Source organism: Bos mutus, chromosome 5, assembly GCF_027580195.1.
Source record: "Bos mutus isolate GX-2022 chromosome 5, NWIPB_WYAK_1.1, whole genome shotgun sequence".
NCBI classification, from domain to species: Eukaryota; Metazoa; Chordata; class Mammalia; order Artiodactyla; family Bovidae; genus Bos; species Bos mutus.
Window position 1 is genome coordinate 92,754,866 of NC_091621.1, and position 24,624 is coordinate 92,779,489.

At 43.9% G+C, this 24,624-nt stretch overlaps 1 protein-coding gene across 2 annotated transcripts; it reads left to right on the forward strand.

Annotated features, from left to right (window-relative positions):
• Window positions 1-1,905: 1,905 nt before the first annotated feature.
• Window positions 1,906-23,596, forward strand: KLHL42 (kelch like family member 42). 2 transcript variants are annotated; one of them, XM_070371250.1, is made up of 4 exons: window positions 1,907-2,509; window positions 2,801-3,333; window positions 12,825-13,018; window positions 18,157-23,596. In XM_070371250.1, exons 1-4 carry the CDS (start codon window positions 2,459-2,461, stop codon window positions 18,606-18,608), a joined length of 1,230 nt encoding a protein of 409 aa, XP_070227351.1. In that variant the 5' UTR covers window positions 1,907-2,458; the 3' UTR covers window positions 18,609-23,596. The 2 variants fall into 2 exon arrangements, with proteins under 2 accessions (XP_005902529.2, XP_070227351.1); XM_005902467.2 differs by having other exon boundaries at window positions 1,906-3,333.
• The last annotated feature ends 1,028 nt before the right edge of the window (window positions 23,597-24,624 follow it).

Below are 24,624 nucleotides of genomic sequence, written 5' to 3' on the forward strand. Positions count from 1 at the left end.
CCCAGAATCCAAGAAAATATCTTTAAAGAGATAAGTCATGGGTCCATCTTTGTTTCCTTCACTTTTCCCAGGGAGCCCAGAATCTACGAGAATTTTCTTCCCTGTCTTTAAATGTTTAGTTCCTTCTTCATAGTGTAGTATAAAGAAAATAAGGGATGACAGTGTCTCATGATGAAGCAGCTAAATTACACAGTGTGTGTGTTCAGTCATGTCCAACTTTGCGACCCCATGGATTGTAGGCCACCAGGCTCCTTTATGTCCATGGGATTTTCCAGGCAAGAATACTGGAATGGGTTACCATTTCCTTCTCCAGGGGATCATCCTGACCCAAGGATCGAACCCATGTCTCCTGCATTGGTAGGTGGATCCTTTACCACTGCTCCAGGTGTGCCACCTGGGAAGCCCTAAATCACACAGAAAGAAGCACCATGTAACTGAACAATGTGTTGAAATGATTTCATGTTTTAGGACACGACTTCCTTCTCTGGTTTTTAACCTTTCCCCTCCTTAACATAATCGCTTCCCTGGTGGCTCTGTGGTAAAGAATCCACCTGCCAATGGAGGAGACGCGGGAGATCCCTGGGTTGGGAAGATCCCCTAGAGAAGGAAACGTCAACCCATTCCAGTATTCCTGTTCGGAAAAACCCATGGACGGAGCAACAGTCTGTGGGGTCGCAAAGAGTCTGAAATGATACAGCAGCTGAACAAACAACAACTTCCTAACAGAAAATGTTAATCAGCACTGTAGGAGGTTATCTTTTGTTTGAAATATGGGGCATTGTACTCATGAAGAAGTTACTATTTAACACTTTGTCATTCATAAAGAAAGATGAAGCTTGTTAAAAAAAATCCAAGGACTATTTTCCCCAGGTTGAGGAGTACTGTATTTGGCTCTCAATCTCTGGTCAAAGAAAGTTTGCAAGGGGCTTTTGTTAAGATAAGAGTGAACACACACACACACACACACACACACACACACACACACTATTCTCTCCCAATCCTAACCCTTCAAGGTAACCTAATAAGTACCACCACCTACTCTCCCTTTCTAGAGTTCTCTGGTAGCTCAGACGGTAAAGCGTCTGTTTCCAATGCGGGACACCCGGGTTCCATCCCTAGGTCGGGAAGATCCCCTGGAGAAGGAAATAGGAATCCACTCCGGTACTATTGCCTGGAAAATCCCATGGACAGAGAAGCCTGCTAGGCTACAGTCCATGGGGTCGCAAAGAGTCGGACACGACTGAGCGATTTCACTTTCACTTTCCCCCTTTCTAGGATTAATTCTCCTCTTATGAGCAACACAAGATCCTTATTTGAGGTGTGCTTTCTACTTGCAGTGTTCAGTGGGAGAAGATGGGGAAGCAGTAGCCTTGCTTAAGTGGTCCTCAGTTGGCGGGGGTCAGGGGTCAGGGAGGGGTAAAAGGGTGTCCAGAAAAGCCACCTCTGTAGGAAAATACGAGCAAAAGCCGCCAGACCTTTTGCCCAGAAGTAACATTCCAGGGTGGCTAGTCCCACCAAAATGAAACCGGGAATGCAATGGCTGTTAGAAAATACTTTGAAAGGCAGCTGATCTACGTTTATTGAGTCGTACTTCTTTCTTTTAATAGCACAAAGAGCACAGGCCCTAGCAGTGCGCACACGCTCCTCTGCTTCGCAGCCCTGCACAACCTGCGGCCATCCAGCAGGCCCTTCTTCCTGCAAGATGGCTCCTCCACGATGACCCTTACGAGGAATCAGCCCGAGGTGCCACCTACGCGTCCAGAGACGGCCCGCGGGCCTCGGTCCCCACCCCAGACCCGAGGCCGGACTCGGTCGGATGCGCGACCCCACGCGTGATGTCTTTTTGACTCCCTAGACCTCGACTCATTTCATGCCCTTCCTTCCACGCCCCTTTCTCTTGCGTTTCCTTCCCGCTGGTAAGGCGCGGTGGAAGGCAAAGCTTCCTCCCGTATCCCGCGCGCGCGGAGCGGCGCTGCAGCCCCGGCGGGCAGCAGGGTCACGGCGCCCGGCGTGCGGGGGAGGACGCGGGGAGGCGCCTTCCCGGCTCCCGAGACCCGCCGCCTCCTGCCCTCCCTGAAAGCCGGAGCGCGGCGGCGGCGGCAGGGGTCCCGCGGGCGGAAGTGAGAAGCCGGCCGTGGGAGGAGGCTGCGGCTGGAGGCTGGGATTCCCTCCCGGCTGACGGCCCGGGACGACCCGAGCGGGCAGCGCGCGCTGCCCCGGCCTTTTTTGGCGCGGACCGAGGCCGGAGGGGCGGGGGGGCGAGGCCGAGCCACCGCCCCCGGGACCAGGAGGAGGGGCCGCCTCGGCCCGGAGAGGCTGGGCGGGGGCGGGCGGCCCCGCACCGCCGCCGCCTCCTCCCCGCGCTCCGCGGCCACCCGGAACCCGGCGAGCGCGCGCGGGGGCGGGAGGCGAGCGCGCAGAGCTGGCGGGAGCCCCCGCCGCCCCCGGTCCCCCGGCCATGTCGGCCGACGAGATGGTGCAGATTCGCCTGGAGGACCGCTGCTACCCGGTGAGCAAGCGAAAGCTCATCGAGCAGAGCGACTACTTCCGCGCCCTCTACCGCTCCGGCATGCGCGAGGCCCTGAGCCCGGAGGCCGGGGGCCCCGAGGTGCAGCAGCTGCGCGGCCTCAGCGCCCCGGGCCTGCGCCTGGTGCTGGACTTCATCAACGCGGGCGGCGCCCGCGAGGGCTGGCTGCTGGGCCGGCGCGGGGAGCCGGGTGGCGGGGCCGAGGAGGAGGAGGAGGACATGGACGAGGCGAGCCTGCTATCTGAGCTGGTGGAGGCGGCCTCCTTCCTGCAGGTCACGTCTCTGCTGCAGCTGCTGCTGTCCCAGGTGCGGCTCACCAACTGCCTGGAGCTGTACCGCCTGGCGCAGGTGTACGGGCTCCCAGACCTGCAGGAGGCCTGCCTGCGCTTCATGGCTGTCCACTTCCACGAGGTGCTGTGCAAGCCCCAGTTCCACCTCCTGGGCTCTTCTCCTCCGGCCCCTGGGGATGTCAGCCTGAAGCAGAGGCTGAGAGAGGCCCGGATGACCGGGACTCCCGTCCTCGTGGCCCTGGGGGACTTCTTGGGGGGACCCCTGGCCCCTCACCCCTACCAAGGGGAGCCCCCGTCCATGCTCAGGTACGAGGAGATGACGGAGCGCTGGTTCCCGCTGGCCAACAACCTTCCTCCCGACCTGGTGAATGTCAGGGGGTACGGGGCTGCCATCCTGGACAACTACCTCTTCATCGTGGGCGGGTACAGGATCACCAGCCAGGAGATCTCCGCGGCGCATTCCTACAACCCCAGCACCAATGAGTGGCTCCAGGTGGCCTCCATGAACCAGAAGAGGTAAGCACCCAGCCAGCTACTGCGTTCCCGCGCATCCACCTGTTCCGGAAGCCATACCCCTCAGGTTGACTCCACTGGAGTCAACAGCAGTCACTGGAGGTTGTTCTGAGATGGGAATGGCTTGCTTGGGAATGTGGTTGGCCTTGACTCTGGCAAAGTTCCCAATGAACTAAGAAATTGCAGGGAAGCAGAAGCCCCCAAGGAGGTCAGCTCGCTGCGTGGTTTTCTTAGCCAGTATTTTGCCTTCAGACGAATTGCCTTTTTTGGGTTTTCCTAGAAGGATACTTCCAAAGAAAACTTTATTTAATTTTGCTTTTATTTTTATTTTCTTTTAGGAACTAATCCTGATTATAATGACACACGGTAACCTGTAACACTGACTTTGGATGTTCTTGTTGATGACTTTGAAGCTTACCAATCTGTGATCAGAAAATAATCATTAGGCTTCTACTAATATTAGCTATCCAGGATTACCTTCCTTGTTTTTTATTCTCTTTTGCATCTCACTTTTCTTCCCAGACAGTCTTCATCATGGACTCAAGACTTGAGCCTGGCATTGGTCACCTGCAGAATTAGAATATGATCATCCACCCCAACCTTTCCCTTCCCATCCTGCAAATCCCTCTCAACATGCACTTGGGTGACTTGAAGAAAGGAAAAGGAAGAAATCAGGGGCAGGAAGAGGGAACAGAGTCAGGGATGGAATAGAAAAACAAGGGCAAATTACAGGAAGAAGTGGTAGGAAAAAAAAAAAAACGATGGCAGAGCCCAGGATGGCCCAGAGCCATTCAGAAGTGGGGAGAAGAATCAATGTAACTCAAGAAAGGACAGGCATGCCCTTTCTTCTGGCCCATCTGTGTCTATCTCAAGCCCCCCCCGCCGCCCGCCTCCGCGCCCGCCCAACCTCCACCGTGGTTCCTGCCCTGAAGTGTGGAACAAGGAGTTGGGGGACTCACAACTGTGCAAAGAAAGTCTTAACAAGAATGAGAAGGTCATTACACAGATTTACTTGACTTAAGATGCCCCTCTAGGCTGAGTGGGGGAGGGTACACTGGCTTTATTTCTACTATAATATAAAATTCAATTTGGAACATGTTGTTTGTTTTTTCATGGTAAAAAATGCATAGTTCTAGAAAACATGGTAAAAGGGCAAAGAATGAAGAAGCAGAAAGACTGTCACTTTTCTCATCCGAGTACTAACCAGGCCTGACCCTGCTTAGCTTTCAAGATAGGACATGTTCAGGGTAGTATGGCCATAGAAAGATCATTACTACTAATTCCTCCTTGAGGGAGGTGATAACTATCTACAGATTGGCGTATTTTTTTCTATCCCCTCTCTAGTGCATTATTTACACTGCTGTATTGAAAATCTGATATCACAGTGTTACTTTTAAATGGATTCTAAGAGTCTTTGTTGAAGCAAGCAAGGAACATGCAGTGGTGATAGAAGATGCCAAGATCAGGGTAGAAGGGCCAGCAGGCTGGCACCTCTGCTCCCATGTCTCCTGCTGTGCATTTGGTGCTCAGCACACAAACCCAGCTCCACAACCCTTAACACAGCACCTCACGTGATTCTTTTTTCTCTCCACATCTCTGGTAGTCCTTCCCTGCCACCCCTGCAGAACTCCTTACTGTCCTCTTTAGGGAGGAAAAAACAAGAATTCCAGTAATGCATAAATACATACTTAGAAAAATTACAACTGACATTGAAAAACCATGGAGTAAAACATATGTGTATCTATAGACATATTAATGTAAATATATAAATACATAATATACATCACAAATGTATATTTATAAATACAGTAATGGTTTACAGGGGAAAATATATATGTATGCATTTACATGTTGGAGTATATATGCATCTTATACATATTTTCACTGCAAAATTGTTTAGCTTATGCTGATTATTATGGCCCTTGGTATTTCCACTCTGAGAGGTTTTTTCTGTATCAGCAAATGTAGACCCACCTCACTCTTGTTAATGGCTGTGTAGTATTCCAGCCTATGGATGCACAGTACTGTAATCAGTTCTGAGCATTTGGGTCACTTCCGTTTGCCATTATAAAAATCCCATATTGTCTTTGAATATGTGTGCCTATCTTAGTTGGTGTATGTTAGCTCTATATGGCAAATGCCTGGAATCCCTGGGTAGATGGAACAAAGTATACATGCATTTTAAAGTTTGGTAGCTCCTGCCAAATTTCTCATCAAAAATTGATCTAATTGCCTCTCTTAGCGACAGTATTTCAGCTTGCCAGTTTCCTAAATTCTTGCCAAGATAAGACATTATGAACAGTTTTTATCTTTACCATTATAATGGACAAAAACACTGGTGTGACTGTCTCTGCTTGGAGGAGAGATTGTTTGTTTCATATGTTTATTGGCCATGTGTTTATTTTTTATTGGAGAAGGCAATGGCACCCCACTCCAGTACTCTTGCCTGGAAAATCCCATGGACGGAGGAGCCTGGTAGGCTTCAGTCCATGGGGTTACTAAGAGTCGGACACAACTGACCGACTTCACTTTCACCTTTCACTTTCAAGCATTGGAGAAGGAAATGGCAACCCACTCCAGTGTTCTTGCCTGGAGAATCCCAGGGACGGGGGAGCCTGATGGCCTGCCGTCTATGGGGTCACACAGAGTCGGCCATGACTGAAGTGACTTAGCATATCTTTTATAAATGGCCTTTCCCAGTTTTTAAAAAATTGGCTTATCTTTTTTGTATTAATTTTAGAAATTCTCTTCTTGTATATAGATAATAACTGTTATCTATTAGGTAGTGTTGCACATGTTTTTCATCTGCCTTTTTTTTTTTTATCATAAAGGTCAAAAATGAAATGCCAGAAGTGACCAGGCAGGTAGAGCCAGTGAATAGAGGGGTTTGGAAGGGTTATGATGAACTGGAGAGTTACTAATCCACCACAAGAGGGCGCCACATCGCGACCACAGCTGTTACTGCCATAGGCGTGAGGAATGGTGTCGCCAGACAGCTCAATTTTTAAATGTTGGCACCGTACTCCATTTAAAAAACAAGGAAGTCGACAACAATAAGAACTGGCCTTGTGAGCATCCAGTTTTGGGCTTCATGTTTATAGGGTATTTTTATAGGAAAGGGAACTTCCCTGGTGGTTCAGATGGTAAAGCATCTGCCTACAATGTGGGAGACCCAGGTTCAATCCCTGGGTCGGGAAGATCTCCTGGAGAAGGAAATGACAACCCACTCCAGTATTCTTGGTTGGAAAATCCCATGGACGGAGGAACCTGGTAGGTTACAGTCCATGGGGTCACAAAGAGTCGGACACGACTGAGCAATTTCACTTGCTTTTATAGGAAAAGCATTTCAATAGTTCGTAGTCAGTTTTGTCGCCTGCGTCCTATGAGCTTTTTATCTTGCGTAGGAAAGGCTTTCTACAAGGAAGGCTTCTACTAGGAGAGCCCGCATCTGTCTCGTGCTGTTACTTTTATAGTTTTGCCATTTTATACTTACATCTGAATCTTTTGGGGATTTTAGGTTATCACACGTTTCCTGAATGTTCAGTAGTCTTGGTTCTTCACTGTGATTTGCTAAACCAGTTATCCTATGCTAATTTCCCTGTTTCCCAGTGGGCAGTTTAGCCATTCCTATAGTAATAACGCATTTTTAAATTTTTGTAGCTTGGGAACCTATTTTATTGTCTTATAGCACAGAGACCCATTTGTTCTGTTTTAATTCTCTTGGTTATTCTTGATACATTTTCTCCTTCAGATATACTTTAGAATCTTCTTGTCAAGTCCTGTTAGAATTTTGATTGGAATTACAGTGTATCATAGGTTAATTTGAAGGAGGATTCACAGTTCTCTGATACTTTGCAGATGGAAAAATGGTTTGCTTTTCCATGTATTTTGGGGGGTTTTTGGTCCTTCAGGAAAGGTTTCTTTTATTACCTTTGTCTGGTCTGTTTTTTTTGTTGTTGTTGTTGTTTTAATTATTCTTATGTATTTTCAAGTTATTATTATTCTTTCTACACAGATACCTTTTTTCATTATATTTTTAGAATTGGGTGCCATATTGGAATTTTAACTTTTTCTCCTTCATACTTTGACTCAGATCTGACATCTCAACCAGGATTCCATCCCCGAACCCTCAACTGGACTAAATGATGAAACACCATGCTTTCTTTTCTAGCATACTCCTCACCCTGAATTGAAATTTTCTGTTTTTGTTTTTTTCTTTCTCTTCTGATTGGGACCTACTGCTTATTCAATGCTTATGTATATTTATACTGCTAACATGGTAAGCAATAAATGCTTTAAATGCATGGCTTTTTTGAACTGTGGAATATATTTTACATTATTGTAATAAAAGTGAATGTATCTTTTTGTTCCTTTAAAAATGTAACATTGCAGTGAATATTTTTATTTTGTAAGTCATTATAGTCATTTTAGTTACTTAGAATTGCTGAAAAATAATAGTAACATTTAATTGAACATTTACTCTGTACTGGGTACTGTCTAGGACCTAGTACTCTGCGCTACTGCTTTGCATGTATCTTCTCACTTATTCTTCTCAAGGATTATATTAGGTCCCTGTTTTACGGAGGCAGAGACTTAGGCACAGAAAGTAAATTGCTCAAGGTGTGTAAAAAGTGGAGTAGTGAAAGTGTTAGTGCTCAATCATGCCCAGCTCCTTGCGACCCCGTGGACTGTAGCCCTCCAGGCTTCTCTGAGCATGGGATTTCCCAGGCAAGAATACTGGAGTGGGTTGCCATTTCCTTCTTCATGGGATCTTCCCAACCCAGGGATTGAACCTGGGTCTCCTACTTTGCAGGCGGATTCTTTACTATCTGAGCCACCAGGGAAGCCCTACTTGGAGCTTGGTTACTCCACTTTTTAAAAAATTGGTCAAGGTGTGTAAAAAGTAGAGTAACCAAAATTTAAATATTCATTGACTCAGTATAACCATTTGGAGCATTTACAGGTTTTGGCTTCATGACTGATGGTGACTGTCTTCATGAAAACCTTTAACTTTTCCTTTTAAAAATTATTTTCTTCCAAGAAGTTGAGCTCAGATATTTCATGATCCTGGGTTGCTTCTCAGAATTTCCTCACGTAAATCTCAGCCCTCACCACAGCCTCTGTGCCAGCCTTGTTCTGGTCACTGTTGAATAAACCACGCAATGATATGGCTCTGCCCTGAAGGAGTTTATAGTTGAATTTAGATGATAAGACAAATAAAAGTGAAGCCTGGAATGGAATTATTGCTGGATAATGTGTCCCACACAGGCTCCGGAAACACTGGAAGAAACTTAGGAGACTGGAAGAAAGACTGGAAGAAACCTTGAGTAGAATGGGCAGATTTTGACCCCTGGTTACACAGCATTTCACATCCACCCCATTCACTTGCCTTTGCTGAGGTTAACTGGACCATTGACAAAGGGATCAAAGACAGAGCAGCCTACTTTCCATGGGCACTGAACAGTAAAATGATCCCATAATCCTAAATAACAAGGGACAGGTGGGAACTTAGACTCCCCTGGGACGGAGAGATTTATAAAGCCCTTTACACCCTAGAGAAAATGATGCTAAATGACCAGTGGTGAACCAAAAAAGAAAAGAAAAAAAAGAAACGTTTAGGATTGTGCCTTCTACTTAAAATGGCAATGAGTACACAACGCTGCTGGAGAGGCTGCTTTGAAGTCCAAGCACACAGTACTGCCCAGTGGTCTGAATGTGGATTTGATCTCTGGAGTTGTCAGGATGTAACTCTGCCTGTGTAGAAACTTGTGTGCCCACAAACTTACTTGCTTCCCTTCCTCGCTTTAATTTGGGATAACTTGCAGGAACTGGCACCGCTGCAGTCATCAGTTCGTTAACTTCTCTGTTTCTAGAGTTGTCTCTAATCTCTTGTGTTGCCCTGTACCCTTGCTCTGAAATCAGAGTAGGGTTGTTCTACATGTGAGTACAGCAAGACTAGGAGAGAAACCTACCAAACAAGTCCTTGGCCTGGAAGGAATTACACTTGTCAGCTTTGGCTGTCCTCTTTCCTCTGAGCCAAAGTTTCTTTTAGAACTTTTCTAGAGTGATGGAACCTTTGAGAAATGTTGTCCTCTATGGTGAATTGCAGTGGAGCCTCAGGATAGCATGAAGTAAAGTGTGTTAGTCACTCAGTCTTGTCCAACTCTGAGACGCCATGGACTTCTCCAGGCAAGAATACTGGAGTGGGTTGCCATTCCCTTATCCAGAGGATCATCCTGACCCAGGGATTGAATCCAGGTCTCCCGCATTGCAGGCAGATTCTTCACTATCTGAGTCACCAGGAAAGCCCCATGAAGTAAAGAAAACCATATGTCTATTCACCTCCCCTCACCCAATGTAATTTTGACCAACAGTTTAAATTGTTTTGTGGGTTAGGTTTTCTCAGAGATGGTTGGTAGTAGGGAGCAGGCATGACTACTTCTGTCTCCTAACCTTTCCTTCTCCCCTTACTGGTCCCCAGGGCACCCTACTATGTGGGGAAGTAGCACAGGGGAAGGAGGAGACAGAAGGCCCTAGTGGTCCACAGACTGCACCATCTTTCTCAGAGAGCTTGGGAAAGGACGGGAGAAAGGAGCGAGCTTTGCGCTCCAAGTTTTACCCTAATGGTAACAACTTTTCTAAGCCGCAAGACCTGCTGGTGGTTTACAGTTCTTGAGCTTTTACTCAGGGCTGCATGTTGTGGTCACTACTTTAGGTGTCCTCCAGGGCCTCTGTAAGGTGGGCCTTTCTGTTGGCTCCATTTTCCCCAAAAGGAAACTGAGGCGCAGTGAGTTTCATTGAGTGGCACTCCCAGCCTCTCAGACCCCAATCATCTTATGTAGCTACTGCAGCGACGGTGGTTGTGTAGCTCTTGTTTGTCTTTGATAACTGTGTGCTGGTGGTTAGCATGGTTCATGTTACTTAGCTTTGAAGGATTTCAAGAGCTTTTGATTTCTTCTAAGTGAAAGAAACTAGATCATCATCTAATTTTTCTCACTTTCATTTCTATCCACTGTTTAAGTCAAGTATGTAGCTACAGCAAATAATTATTTGATTTAAAAATCCTTTTTCCTTTCTGAATGGAGGATATCAGGGATCAGTATTAGGAAAAACCCTATAAAAGTGATAATTAAAATAATTGCTATGTTGGATTCATACCTTTACCCTGTAGGATGTGAAGAATGGAAGACGTACTTTCAGAAAATGGGAAAAGGCAAGGATTTGTGGACATGAGAGTGCTTTGTACAGAAATCCAGCACTTTGTACTTAGCAGCCAGTGACGGCTGCCGTTGCCCGACGAGAAACTAATCCTCCTGAGGTTAAGAAACATAGGCAGGGACATGCAGGCAGTGATCTTTCTGTAGATTACCCTTCTTAACTCTTAACAACGTGCTTTTCTTTTCCCCCCTTCACAAGTGGCGAAACTGAGACTCAGATCAGCTGAGATTCAATGCCTTGTTCAAGGTCACAGAGCTGTTTAGCAGGGGAGCTGAGACTTCCCCATACAAGCCTGGGTTCATAATCCTTGGCCGTCTGCCTCTTCATCAAGTGGCCTGTGTTTGGGTGGCAATTTCATCATAAATTCAATATTGAAAACTGTTTCTCTTTTCAAGTGAATTTGAGCATATTGGGGTCTGGAGAGATGGAGTTGTTTACTTTTAGCTGCCTGTTCATTCAGCCTCAGAAAGAAGTCCCTTACATATTGCACAGGACAAATGATTATGCTGGAGGAATATCAAACGCTGTTTTGATCTTACAAAATTTACTATCTGTGTACCTTTGGGGAACAAAAACAAATTGTGGGCTAGTAAAATTTAGTGCTTATTTACAAGCTTTATTTCCTTTGGTTCCCCAAATTTGCACACACAGAGAGGGCATCACGGTCAGATTTTAAGGACCACTGGCAGCAGGAAAGGTAAGCACCGTGAACCAGGGACCCCCCGGTAACTGCCACCCCAGTGAAGTCTACTAGCATGAAAAACTGAATGGCCGATTGGGTTTAACGGACAGTGTGAGGTTCTTGATGAAGAGTACTCTGTTCACTGTCTGATTTGAAAAACACAACTAAGCTAAAACTCATTTAAATGTAAACATTACAGGAACCATTGAAAAAATCCTAGTTTTTTAGTAGGTGGCTATATAGAACATACGTTCTGTATCATAATGTATCATTGTTTATTAAACATCTGTCCAGCATGGCTACTTGTTTATGACTGCTTTTTAATCTACCCTCTTACATGCTTTTTTCCATTTGAACATTTAGAGCCTCTGCAGCCCCATTCTTTAGTAGGACATTGTTGCTTTCGACAAAATCATTGTGTTGGTACTTTCTAATATGCTGTGTGCTCTGGTTGTCTCCACTGCCCTGGGATGGGTGTGGTTTACACACTTGAGACGGAGGTCAGATAGCTGGTTATCGCCAGAGCAGGTCCAGAACCAGGTCTGCAGCTCTGTGCTGCTGCTCGTATGAGTGTAAAGTTGAGATCGTTGCATGTATCACAGTCAACTCACGCAGCACTTCCAAATGCTTATCCTTCCTGGCCTTTAAGGAGTCCATTAATCCCTGTACTACAGTGAAAGAAATTAATTTTTTCTTTTCTATCGGAAAGTCATGAGACTTTTATTTAGTATCTGAAGCCAATAAGCAATTTAATTGTATTACTGAATATGAATCTTAAAAGCAATACATTTCTCTTTTTAAAATTGTTTACTCTTGTGATAGGTGAGCATTTGTTGATATCTGTTATTTGTTGAGTTAACATGTATGAATGCTCTTACAATGCCAGATCAAAATATTTCTGTTTAGTTCAGTGCTTACCTCCCTCTACTTTGTATGTTGCCATGCAGTGTAGAAGATGCCCTCACATGAGGAGGATGGGTGAGCCGTCTGCTTGAGTGAACTCATGGTAAATCGGTGTTTGGACCACCCTGTAGAAAACATATGGCATGTGCTTGTCTGTGTAGGCAGTGCTGATGTATCCTAGGATGGAGCCTACCCACTGTGAGTAGAGACGGCAAGGGAATGGAGTGGGTAATTGCTCCCACTCTTGAGAGAGTATTGAGTTTATTTTTTAATCAATCTACTTATTATAGAAGTATAGTTGATTTACAGTGTTGTGAGTTTTTTCTTTCTGAGTGAATTATTTTTTACAACTATATTATTTTTTGATTGGATACAGAGGTCTTGAGTTTAGCACATACAAAGTGTCTTTGATTCTTGGTTTAAACTAAGCAAGATTAGTCTTGTTACATTGAATTGCTTACCTTCAACAGCTAAAGTGTAGAGAATGCACCATTTTTGTGGCTTCTTGGGGATGGGTGAAATCTCGGATGCTATTGCATCGTTCCTCTGTCCCCAGGCATAACAGCACCCTGTTTGGAGAGCTCATTTCCTTCAAATACCCAGCAGATTCCACACACAGCTTTAGCAGATTGTGCCATGGTCTTCTGAGTAATCAGAACTGACTTTGTGGGCCTTTGTTTCTCTCTTGCAGGTCTAATTTCAAGCTCGTGGCTGTTAACTTCAAACTCTACGCCATTGGTGGGCAGGCCGTTTCTAATGTTGAGTGTTACAACCCTGAGCAGGATGCCTGGAATTTCGTGGCACCCTTACCAAACCCTCTGGCTGAGTTCTCTGCGTGTGAGTGTAAGGGGAAAATTTATGTCATTGGAGGATACACTACCCGAGGTAAGTGAAGGCCTGGAAAGTGGTCCTCCTCCATGTGAGCTTTGGCAGCCTGGGGGAGGACGGGAGGGGCTAGAGGAAGCCCTCTAGTGCACACCAGCCTGATGTTATGTATTTCTTACTGTATATTTACATATCTGGAAAAAAGCATCCTGTGGGACATTAAAGAGGGGTCTTTGATGCCTTTGTATGAGCATGAAAATTGCATGGTGTCGGGGGAGCTGTGAAGAAAACATGTATTTTCTTCCTGCTCTGGAAATCCCACCCTGTAGTCAACCATCCTGTGATTTGGCTGGATAACTCCTACCTTTCTCTCAAGTACACTGAACCCACCTCGTCTAACACTGGGATTTAGTGCCAATGCATCCTTGCAGGTCTTTCTTTTCACTTTCTCCCTTGTGTTCGGGTACAAACATATGGGGTACAGATTCTAGAAATTCAGCTCCAGGCTGTTCACATATCATAGGAGGAACAAGAGCATGAAGAGCATTCTTTCTTGACCAGCAGTGGGAGGTGGTTGTGCTATTTATTAAACCACACATATGTGTTTTCTGGGCTTTCCTGGTGGCTCAGGTGGTAAAGAATCTGCCTGCAATGATCCCTGGGTTGGGAAGATCTCCTGGAGAAGGGAATGGCAAGCCACTCCAGTATTCTTGCCTGGAGAATTCCATGGACAGAGGAGCCTGGCAGGCTACAGTCCATGGGGCTGCAAAGAGTTGAACACAACTCAGTGACTAATGGGCTTCCCAGATGGTTCTAGTAGTAGAGAACCCACCTGCAAATGCAAGAGACTTAAGAGATGTAGGTTTGATCCCTGGACCAGGAGATCCCCTGGAGGAGGGCATGGCAATCCATGCCAGTATTCTCCTCACCTGGAGAATCCCATGGACCGAGAACCTGGTGGGCTACAGTCCATACGATTGTAAAGAGTCAGACACAACTGAAGTGACTGAGCATTCAGTACGCATATGTGTTTTCTACTTTGTTTGGTGGACATTTTATAGTTAATGATTTGAAAATAACAAGCTTCTCCATAGGTTTTATACTCCTGGTCTTGGTAGGGAGCATCTCACAGCTTGTAAAAAAATTTTTTTTATTGGAGTATAATTGCCTGAAAGCTCAGTTAGTAAAGAATCCACCTACAATGCAGGAGACCCCAGTTCAATTCCTGGGTCAGAAGATCTGTTGGAGAAGGGATAGGCTACCCACTCCAGTATTCTCGGGCTTCCCTGGTGGCTCAGCTGGTAAAGAATCAGCCTGCAATGCGGGAGACCTGGGTTCGATCCCTGGGTTGGGAAGATCCCCTGGAGAAGGAAACAACTACCCACTCCAGTATTCTGGCCTGGAGAATTGCATGGACTGTATAGTCCATGGAGTCGGACACGACTGAGTGACATTTGCTTTCATTAGCTGCCTTACAACGTTGTGTTAGTTTCTCCTGTATAGCAAAGTGAATCAGCTGTATGTTCACATATGTTCCCTCTTTCTCAGATTTCCTTCCCATTTAGGTCACCACAGAGCACAGAGTAGAGTTCCCTGTACAATACAGTACGTGCTCATTGGTTAACTATTTTATACATAGTATCAATAGTGTATATATGTCAATCTCAGTCTCCCAATTCATCCCACCCCTTCTTCCCCCTTGGTGGCCACATGTTCCTCTTTTATGTCTATGTCTGTACTTCTGTTTTGCAGAGAGGTTCACCTGTACCATCTTTTCTAGATCCCTTATATGTTAGTATATGCTATTTTCCTCTTTCTGACTTATTTCACTCTGTATGACAGTCTCTAGGTCCATCCTCATCTCTGCAAATGGCACGATTCCATTGCCTTTTACGGCTGAGTAATATTCCATTGTGTATATGTACCACATCTTCTTTATCCATTCATCTACTGATGGATATTTAGGTTGCGTCCATGTCTTGGCTGTTGCAAGCTGCAACAAACTGCAATACTAAATACTGCTGCAATAAACATAGGGGTGCATGTATCTTTTGGAATTATGGTTTTCTCTGGGTATACACCTAGAAGTGGGATTTCTTGGTCATATGGTAGTTCTATTTTTAGTTTTTTAAGAAAACTCCATACTGTTCTCCATAGTGGCTGTATCAATTTACATTCCCACCAACAGTATAAGAGGGTTTCCTTTTCTCCACACCCTCTCCAGCATTTATTTTTCATAGATTGTTTTTGATGATGGTCATTCTGACCCATGTGAGGTGATATTATATTGTAGTTTTGATTGGCATTTCTCTAACAGAGAAGTTGAGTGTCTTTTCATGTGCCTCTTGGCCAACTGTTTGTCTTCTTTGGATCCTCTTCTGTCTCTTATCAGGACATACTTCTTGGATTTAGAGCTGCCTGGGTTATCCAGAGGATGGTCTCTTCTTTATATCCTTAACTAAAATTACATCTGCAGAGATCCTTTTCCCGAAAAAAGTGGCATTCAAAGGTTCTGGGGGTTAGAAGATGAACATATCTATCCAGGGGCCACCATTCAACCTTCTGTAGGTGGTGTTTTTATTTATACATTTAAGGACGGTGACGTGGGAAGAGAAGTGCATGGGGAGCAGTGAGGTTTTTCTTTTTCACACCAAGTTTTCATCACTTATCCCTTGTGACTCTCCACTGATGATAAGATATCCATCCACTCTTCCTTTGCAAATAATTGAAAGAAAATGAGACCTAGCAGTCACTTCTTTCACTTCAGCATTGGTGTTCAGGTTACAGTGGTCAACTTTATAGACTTAAGTAAACCATGGACCCCAGAGAATTCCTGTGTGTGCATACGTACCTCTGTGTGTATCTGTGTGTCTCCTCTCCTAGGAAAGTAAATACAGTTATTTACTTTTGCACATTTCTAAGAATTCTGATTCCTCCCTAGGTTTTGTGACACAGAATGTGCCCTGTGGGCTGACCCAATGCACACACAGCCCTTGGCTTCTCTTCTACCCCAGAGTCGGGAAGCCCTGACAGGCAGCACTGTAACCCAAAGATGACTCTACTGGTAGATTTCCTAGTTTTTCCATGACCCTGGCTGAGCAAATGTTCTTTAGATTTGACCTGGAAAACCCTTGCTTGTGTGTTTTCTAGTTTCACAGGCCACTACTAATGTGCCTTCTTCACTTGGGCCACCCACTGTGATCCCTGACCCGGCTTCCCTGAGCCAAATCCCCATGACAGGATGGTTAGGTGACGTGGATGGATGGCTGTTTGTGCAAAGGCTGAAAATGAGTTTTCTACTATGAGAGGGCAGGCAGCTCCTTGTCCTCTGAAGCCCCCTCCTCCTCTGCTTGGGCTTGTCCCGGCACTTCCTAATAGTTCCTTGTCTTTAAAATAAGACATCATAATTGCCATGAAAAAAAAATCAGGAATTGAAGTTGGGTATTTAACCTACTCACTTAAGTCAGGTGATACTTTTAAAATTTAGTAAGGGATAATTCATCGTTTTTATGATAACTGTTTGATTATTTTAATTCTTTGGCCAGCACTGAAGAAATGAAATTCAATAGAAAGTAGTAGTAACCACTAAAGGGAAGAGGGGTGATTTGTTAAATGTCAGAGTCAACTCTCAGTGTAAATGCAAAAAGATCATTCCACCAACTCAAACCTCATCATGGCCTGAGCCCTTGTTGGGTGAGGAGAGAAAACATTTACAGAAGACCTGGAAGGACCTTCAGACCTGGACCTGAGAAATAAATACACTGACGCTTGGCCAGAATAGGTCCTTTATTCGTAGGATGGGGAACCAGGTTACTCAGGAGGACTTGTTGGTAGATTAGTAACCAGACTCCTTAGTGCTGTCTCCTAGAATGTCCGCTTTATCCCCTGTGCCCTCTCAAGGCACTTGACTTGTAGCAGAGAGCACGGTGGAGCTTTAATTACAACCCTCTGTGGGTGGGTCCTTCTGTCTCAGGAGGAAGTACTGCTCCCAGTTTCTGCGGCGATCAAAAGGCTGCGGCTTTCGTTGAACGTCAGTTCCCAAGCTGACCTGTCTCTTTACACTGATGCTGTTGTTTAAAAAACAACAAACAGAAAGTTCATTCTTTCGGATAATTCAGAGCATTTTTAATTTTTTTTTTTTTGCTGAGGCTAAAATATTCCATTTATTCTTCCCTTGAGGAAAGAATAAAAGAACAATTAAAAAAACGAAAAAGGAAACTAGATATTTTCAATTTCACAAGCATTTTTCAAAGAGACTAGGCAACATTTTTCCTTGAAACAGGTATTAATTGAAAATGATGTTAGGGTGGTCTTTCATCTACCATCCGATTATATCCACACAATAATTAACCATCTCAGGACTTCCTGGTGGTCCAGTGATTAAGACTTCTCTTTCCAGTATAGGGGGTGTGGGTGCAATCCTATATGCCTCAGGGCCAAAAAATCACAAAACATAAAATAGAAATAATATTGTAATGAGTTCAATAAAGACTAAAAAATGGTCCATGTTAAAAACAGAACAAAACAAAAAACTATATGTATATAAGTAACCATCTCTTGTGAAATGGGCAAGGGGAGGGGAAAGAGCCATTGTTGGCCCATCTCTGGTGTTACAGTTGGGAAACAGAATTGCCAAGCGATTCTGGCTTAAAGGCCAGAGGTCAGATTTTTTTTTTTCTTGCATCTCTCTGACTTGCAGCTCTGCCTCCTTTCCATTAGACGGCTCCAGAGATCCCGCTCAGCTCACTTGCCTTGTTTCATAGAATCTGTTGTCAAGAATAGATCCTCTTGGGGCTCAGCCTGTCATTTGCGTTAGGCAGCCCCTCGTTCTGTTAGGTACTGATGAGGGCTCTCTGAGGCTCAGATTCTTCCTACACTGGCCTGGTGGTTCTCCAAGGTGCAGGGGTCCCAGGGAGGAGCTGGGTGCTCTGTCACAGCGGCTCATCTCCCTGGTCCGACCGGCTCTGCGAGCCAGCCTGGGAGGGACGTGCCTGAATGCCAGCCCAGTGGGGAGGATTCTACACGGATCTCCTCCCAGCCATTTCCCAAACTCTTTTCCCAACTTCCGCTTTCCGGAAGCAGTTTGGCCTCTGTGAGGCAATCAATCATTCAGGCTCAGGCAGGCGTGCAGGTCCAGCCGGGCGGCTGGTGGCGCTCCCCCTGGTGGTGTCCTCACGCGGCTCCTCTCTGCCTTTCAGACCGGAACCTGAACATCTTGCAGTACTGCCCCTCCGCCGACCTCTGGACTCTTTTCGAAACGTGCGACGTCCACATCCGCAAGCAGCAGATGGTGTCGGTGGAGGAGACCATCTACATCGTGGGGGGCTGTCTGCACGAGCTGGGGCCCACACGAAGGGGCAGCCAGAGCGAGGACATGCTCACCGTGCAGTCCTACAACACCGCCACCCGCCAGTGGCTCTACCTCAAGGAGAACACATCGAAGTCGGGCCTTAACCTGACGTGCGCGCTGCACAACGATGGCATCTACATCATGAGCAGAGACGTGACCCTGTCCACCAGCCTGGAGCACCGAGTTTTCCTCAAGTACAATATCTTTTCAGATAGTTGGGAAGCCTTTAGGCGTTTCCCAGCTTTTGGACACAATTTGCTGGTCTCTTCTCTTTATCTGCCCAATAAAACAGAAACCTGACTGAATTGACCTAGAATTGAAAAAGAAACCTGGTTCAAGACCAAAAAACACAACTGTCCAATTTCCAGAGAGACTCATTTTCAAAGGGAAAATGTGAGTTTTAGGTCATTTATACAGAAGCTGTAAATAAGCTTACTTGAACTAATTTACTTGAAAACTTGTGGGAAAAAAGAGAGACCAACTTTATTATTTTTTTAATTATTGATTTTTAAATTATGGGAGCAAATCCATGATAATGTTTTTTGTACAAATGTGATACCCTTGGGCCAATGTCTGAAACTGATCTTCAAAAAGAAGATTCATTGTGCCTGTTTAGTAAAGGGCCAAAGTCAAAATTGGTAAGAATGCTAAAGATGATTTTTAAATCTGTTTTATTTAGGTCACTTGAAATATCATTGATACCTTAAGTGAGAGGTTTTTTTTGTTGTTATTAATTTACTTGACAAACATGAATATTAACGCTGTCTTTCTCCCCTGGTCACACCCACATGTGTGCAGTGTGTTTAAACTAGGGTTCTGTGTTCATTTGTTTTATTTGCACATGACTTGCCAGGAAACTTACACCAGTGGGACCCAACACCCAGTCCTCCCCCAAACCTGTGTAACAATGTTCTCAGCTATTTTTCAAGTCTTTTTTTTTTTTTTAACAGTTATGAATGCTGAGTAAATAGGCCAGTATAACTTCTTATTTCATTCATGTAGCAGATAGCAGATTTGTGTGGTCAGATAGGTTATATTGCTAGGCATTCTGTATTTCTTAAAAAAGAGGATATATTGTTTCAAAGAATGGATCTCTATATTTTTTAAATTGAGTCTTAAATGGGAAGGGAAGGAAGCACCAAATAAGAGGGAAAAAAATGCCTTTTAAAGTTACTTTTATCGAATGTATTTGACCTAGTTCTTTAAGTTTGAAAGTGTAACTTTATACTTAAGTCAGACACCTTTCAGATTTAATCTTGGCTTTTTAATTCATGCTTTGCTTTTGTGGGGTAAAGTGAGGACAGCTTTGAAACATTTGTGCTAGAGAGCGGGAAAGAAGCCCTAGAGATGGAGTAGCATCTGCTGGGACTTCTGAAATTTGGTAAGGTGCTGTATTTGCCTTAGTTGGTAAATCAAGTGGAACCCAGCTCAAGAGTTGTTTGTTTACAGTAAGTAGTTAACAATGAATAAAATCTTCTGCCAGTCATAGATCAGCATTTCTTTAAAAATATACAGGCATCTCTTGGATATGCTGCAGTTCAGTGCCAGACCACTGCAATAAAGCCAATTGAAAGGGTTTTCGGGTTTCCCAGTGCATGTAATGGTTATGTTTACACTATACTATATAGTCCATTAAGTGTTCGGTAGTATTATGTCTTAAAAAAATGTCCATACCTTAATTTTAAAAATACTATTATTATTAAATACTGCTAACCATTATACCTGACAAAGTGGGGTTGCCACAAATCTTCAATTTGTAAACAGTGTATTAATCTGCAAAGTATAGTAAAGTGAAGCACCATGAAATGAGTTATGCCTGTATATACACATGCAAAGCAATTTTCTTTCCATTGAAAAACATTTTTTGAAGTCCTCTGATTTTTTGCAGTGGAATAACTTTAAATTGTGAGCTGGATCCTGTCGTTCCGTCCTAACATTCCAGTTTCAGTGTGCCTCACTTTAAGAAGGTCCTGTAGAAAAACAAAAACTGTTAGGGCAAATTCATGCATTCAGCATGCTTACTCATGCCTCCAGTATGCATTCACTGGGCAGGTGGACACAGAGGAGTCGATGACCTTAACAGGCTTCAATTTATACAAGGAGTCACTACAGGGTTTCTTCACAACTATGACCTCCTAGTAGATTTAAAATAAGGGTCTGGTTGTAAAAAATTCTAGTTGCACAACTTTTCAGGAATACTTCTATTAGGTAAAATGAGGTAAGTCTTTATTGTGGACATGGAGATAGATCTTTGTGTCTTATTACCAAATAATCTTATCAAAAACAATATTGAAGGGTTTCTAAGCCATATCCATTTATTCTCAAATACTTAGCCTTGTTTTTCTTTTTTTTTTAAAGAACAAACTCTGACTTAAATTTTATTGGGAATAGTACTTTAATAATAGATTTATATTAATTTATATTCATTATAGAATTGAATTTCTAGTGACCAGTAATTTCATTACATATATTTAAAAATCTAATTTATTTTAGATAGTGTTAACTTGTGTTACTATAGATCTTAGCGTTTTTAAGGCTTAACCTTATATATTCCTAAGATTATAGCCAGTTGAATTAATTCTGGACAAACAGTTGGAGATGAGCTCGTAAATACCCACATTATAAGAAATACAAAGTTTCCTGCCAACCAGTTCTCTTCTTGATTACATTCTTTGGATCTATTTTCCTTGTGCCAACAATTAGATTCTTTGACCAAGTGAAGGCATACTCTCATCCACAAAGCTTTTTATAAACCAAGTTTAATGTGTGTGTATGTGCATCTGTGTGTGTGTGTAACAAGTGTGCATGCGCACACACAGGCATCTGGCATATTAAGCTCTAAGATACGCAGACTCTAACAAGACTTCCTTGGGGGTGCCAGCAGTACTTAGGCAAACCAGAAAGTGCAGTAGGAGAGATCTGTGGATTTGAGACTTCCTTCCTGCTATACACATTAGCTGTGTTGATGTTTTGAGAGTAATTTTAATTTAGCCTCATGCTCTCACTGGTGCCAATGTTGTACTGAAGACTTTACCTATGATGAAGGCAATGTTGCTTGAAAGTCTCCTTTTGTTTCTTCTCTTTCTCCAACTGCTCTCTCATTTTCAGAGATACTTTTGAGGGCTGCTGCCCTCTCACTGTGGAGAGGGGAGTTACTGGGAAGACCTGAATGCTGGCCACGTTGCCAGAAGCACCCTGTTTCACTGAGCACGGTCTGAGTGTGAATTGTTAGAGGGAGGTTATTGGTTCTCCAGTCATTCCTTCTGGCTTTCTTTTCTGCATCCTTAGTTTCTGAGGCCCCTCCCTTTAAACATTTGTCTGATGAATGTATAGGAGTTGATTATTTCAACTGTATTTGTTAAATCTTAACAGTGAAGTACTGAGAAGGTTATGGATATTAGTAAGAAACAAGTAGATTAGGATTAAGCATGAATACCAAAGAGAATTTAACTCTGCCATTTTTTTAAAAAAAACCAAAATCCTAAGTAATTCCAAATGCCTTAGATATCAATTAAAATTGTTCTGACATGGACAAAACTCTCTACCAGGAGAGTAATCAAGTAAATGCCTGTTCTCTTTCGATAAACCATTACTCTTTGAGCGTTGTGAATGCCGTGTTTTCAGATTTCTAGGTAAAGTCATGACCCTATGTGTTTGGCTGCACAGGTAAATCGAGTGTGAAGGCTGTGCTGTCCTGGTCGACCAGCACTTAATAGGCAGTGGCTTAATGCAGAGCACTTGAGAGACAACATAGCAACAGAGAGGGAATATGGGTGAGTCCTTCACTGGATGCCTTTCGCCTAGACTAGGGCTGGGGAAGATGAAACACTATGCCGCCATTCCTTCAAGGTGGCGTTACGAGTGAGCAGCACTTTTTGCCTCTGTGGCAGAAATTGGTCTTAAAAATCCATGTCATTAATGCTTCCAGGCATCTATTACCATCAGAGTGAGATGAGGTCTCTTTGTCATCCCTGCCTTAGGCAGAGGAGTGAATGAATGACATGAGTAGACACCACCCAGAATGGCTGTGAAAGCAGTGAGCTGATTCAGCTGTTTTCTGGTTTCCCAAAATACATATTAAATCTCTATCATGTGCAAGAAAGTGCTAAGAAGTGGGGAGACAGACATAAGTAAGCCACCATCCCTAGCCTTGAAGACCTTGCAGCCTTGTGGAAATGTTTGCCGTGACCGTCTTAGACTGTCTGGAGGATGCCCGCTTTCATCAGGTGCGCTGGGGCGTGTTGCATTCCTGCGTCTTCAGTCCTGGCCCCAGCCTGGCCCCTACCTTACATGGTTGACTAACGATCATCATACTAGCTGATTCATACCGGCTATACACTGAATTTAAACATCACATCCTGTGGTTTTTCTTTTTCTTTTTCACCGTATGCTCTTTTCTCACTACTTTCCGTAGTCTTCTCTGTACTTCATTTTCCTGAGAAGGATGATATGAGATTGGCTTTATTTAAAAATACTTAGTAGGCACCATGGCTCATGGAGCTGAGAGCTCAACAGCTTGATCCCATGAGAATGATGAGCAAAGCCAGGGAGGCAGGTATTGGGAGAGAAGCCAGCTGTTCACGTGTGTGTTTATACCTATGCCTTTAACACACTTCGATCAAAAATATTAATAAAGAAATGGACATCTAGATACTAGTCCTGACTGAGAGTCAGTTGATTTCTGCCTTTGTGATAACTATTAAAGGGTATATTTCATTCACATAAGCATATTTTTTTTCTGTTTTCTGGTGTTAACTTAGGAACACAATATAAAATACACACCAATTGACACCGACTGAGTTTAGCACTTAACCAGTTTTACCCATTCATTCCTGTAGGAGACAGATTAAATGTAAAAGATGGTCAATTTTGAGTTGCAAAAGGGTGCTAAAATGACTTTGATGGGGTTGGCTGGTGCTTTGTCAAGTGGATGTCAGAGTTTATTACTAGTAAAGAAAAGGAAAATGTAATTTGCATTATTATGCCGTTTTTCTAAAAAAAACTTAATAGGGACTCTTTAGCTGTCTCTACAATGTTTTCATATCTAGTGGTCATTTTAGAAAAAAATGATAATCTATAGAATGAATAGTTATGTTTTGTTATGATTGATACTTTCTTGGTTAAAATGGTTGTATTGTGTCTTCAGTTTCCAGTGTGGCTTAAAATGTAAACATTCACATGATTCATTTAAATACAATGATGCCTATGAAGCACTCACTCAGACAGCATTCCTTTTGTGTTTAGAACTACAGAAGAAAATCTCTTCAAATAAAATAGTTCTAAATCGGTGTTTGTTGTCCGTTAAGTACCTGCTGTGTACTCAGGGCTGATCAGGGCTGGGAGGGGAGGGGAGATAGGTGTCTGTCGGTGGGAGCTCCTGATTGGCTGGAAGGCCAGATTAACCTATGAGCCAGTTAGTGGAGGAAGAACCACGTGGAGTGTCTTATGAGAACTGTTAATGTTTGAAGAAGATGGATCTGGGAGGAGGAGCTCTGAATCCTTGCAATTCTGAATAAAAGAATGAAGTAAAAATTCCATAGCTTACCAATTATGGCCCCTCACGATCTGTTCCTCCCCATGTTTTCTACCATTCCCACTGTTTTAAACACCTCTTGCTCTAGGAAACTAAGACACATAGTTCCGTTTCTATTGGGAGTGTTAGCTATGACACTCACGGTCTATGAGGCTTAGAAAGCACTAGGGGTAAGTGTCCAAAAATAGAGTTCAGTTACTAGATGATATCCATCCATGGCTGTCCATCTTCTTTTTATTCTTTTGGCTGCACTGCAAGGCAGGTGAGATGTTAGTTCTCTGACAAGGGATTGAACTATGGGAGCCCTGCAGTGGAATCATGGAGTCCTAACCACTAGACCACCAGGGATGGGCCCTGTGTCCATCTTCTTCTATCCTTTGGTTGCTTGACCTGTGAGAACAGGTCTCCTCATACAGTTTTAAGAGTGATCCAACTTGAAATATACTACTCCCCCCATTAAAAACCAAAGACACACCCATCTTTTCCCTAACAGAAACAAAGATCAGATCTAGCTATTATATCCAAGGTGACATCCCAGTTCATGGAGTCCCAAGTCCAGGGTCGTCAGGGGTTATCCTCTCCAAAGCCCATGGGTGACCACCCAGCTCTGACAGCCTATCAGCTAATGAACTTACTTCATACACACCCAACACTAATAGAGCACTTACTCTAGGAACTCTAGGCATTTTAAAATTTTAACTTATTTAGGCCTCACAGCTGACAAAGGTCCATATAGTCAAAACTATGGTTTTCCCGGTAGTAATGTATGGATGTGAGAGATGG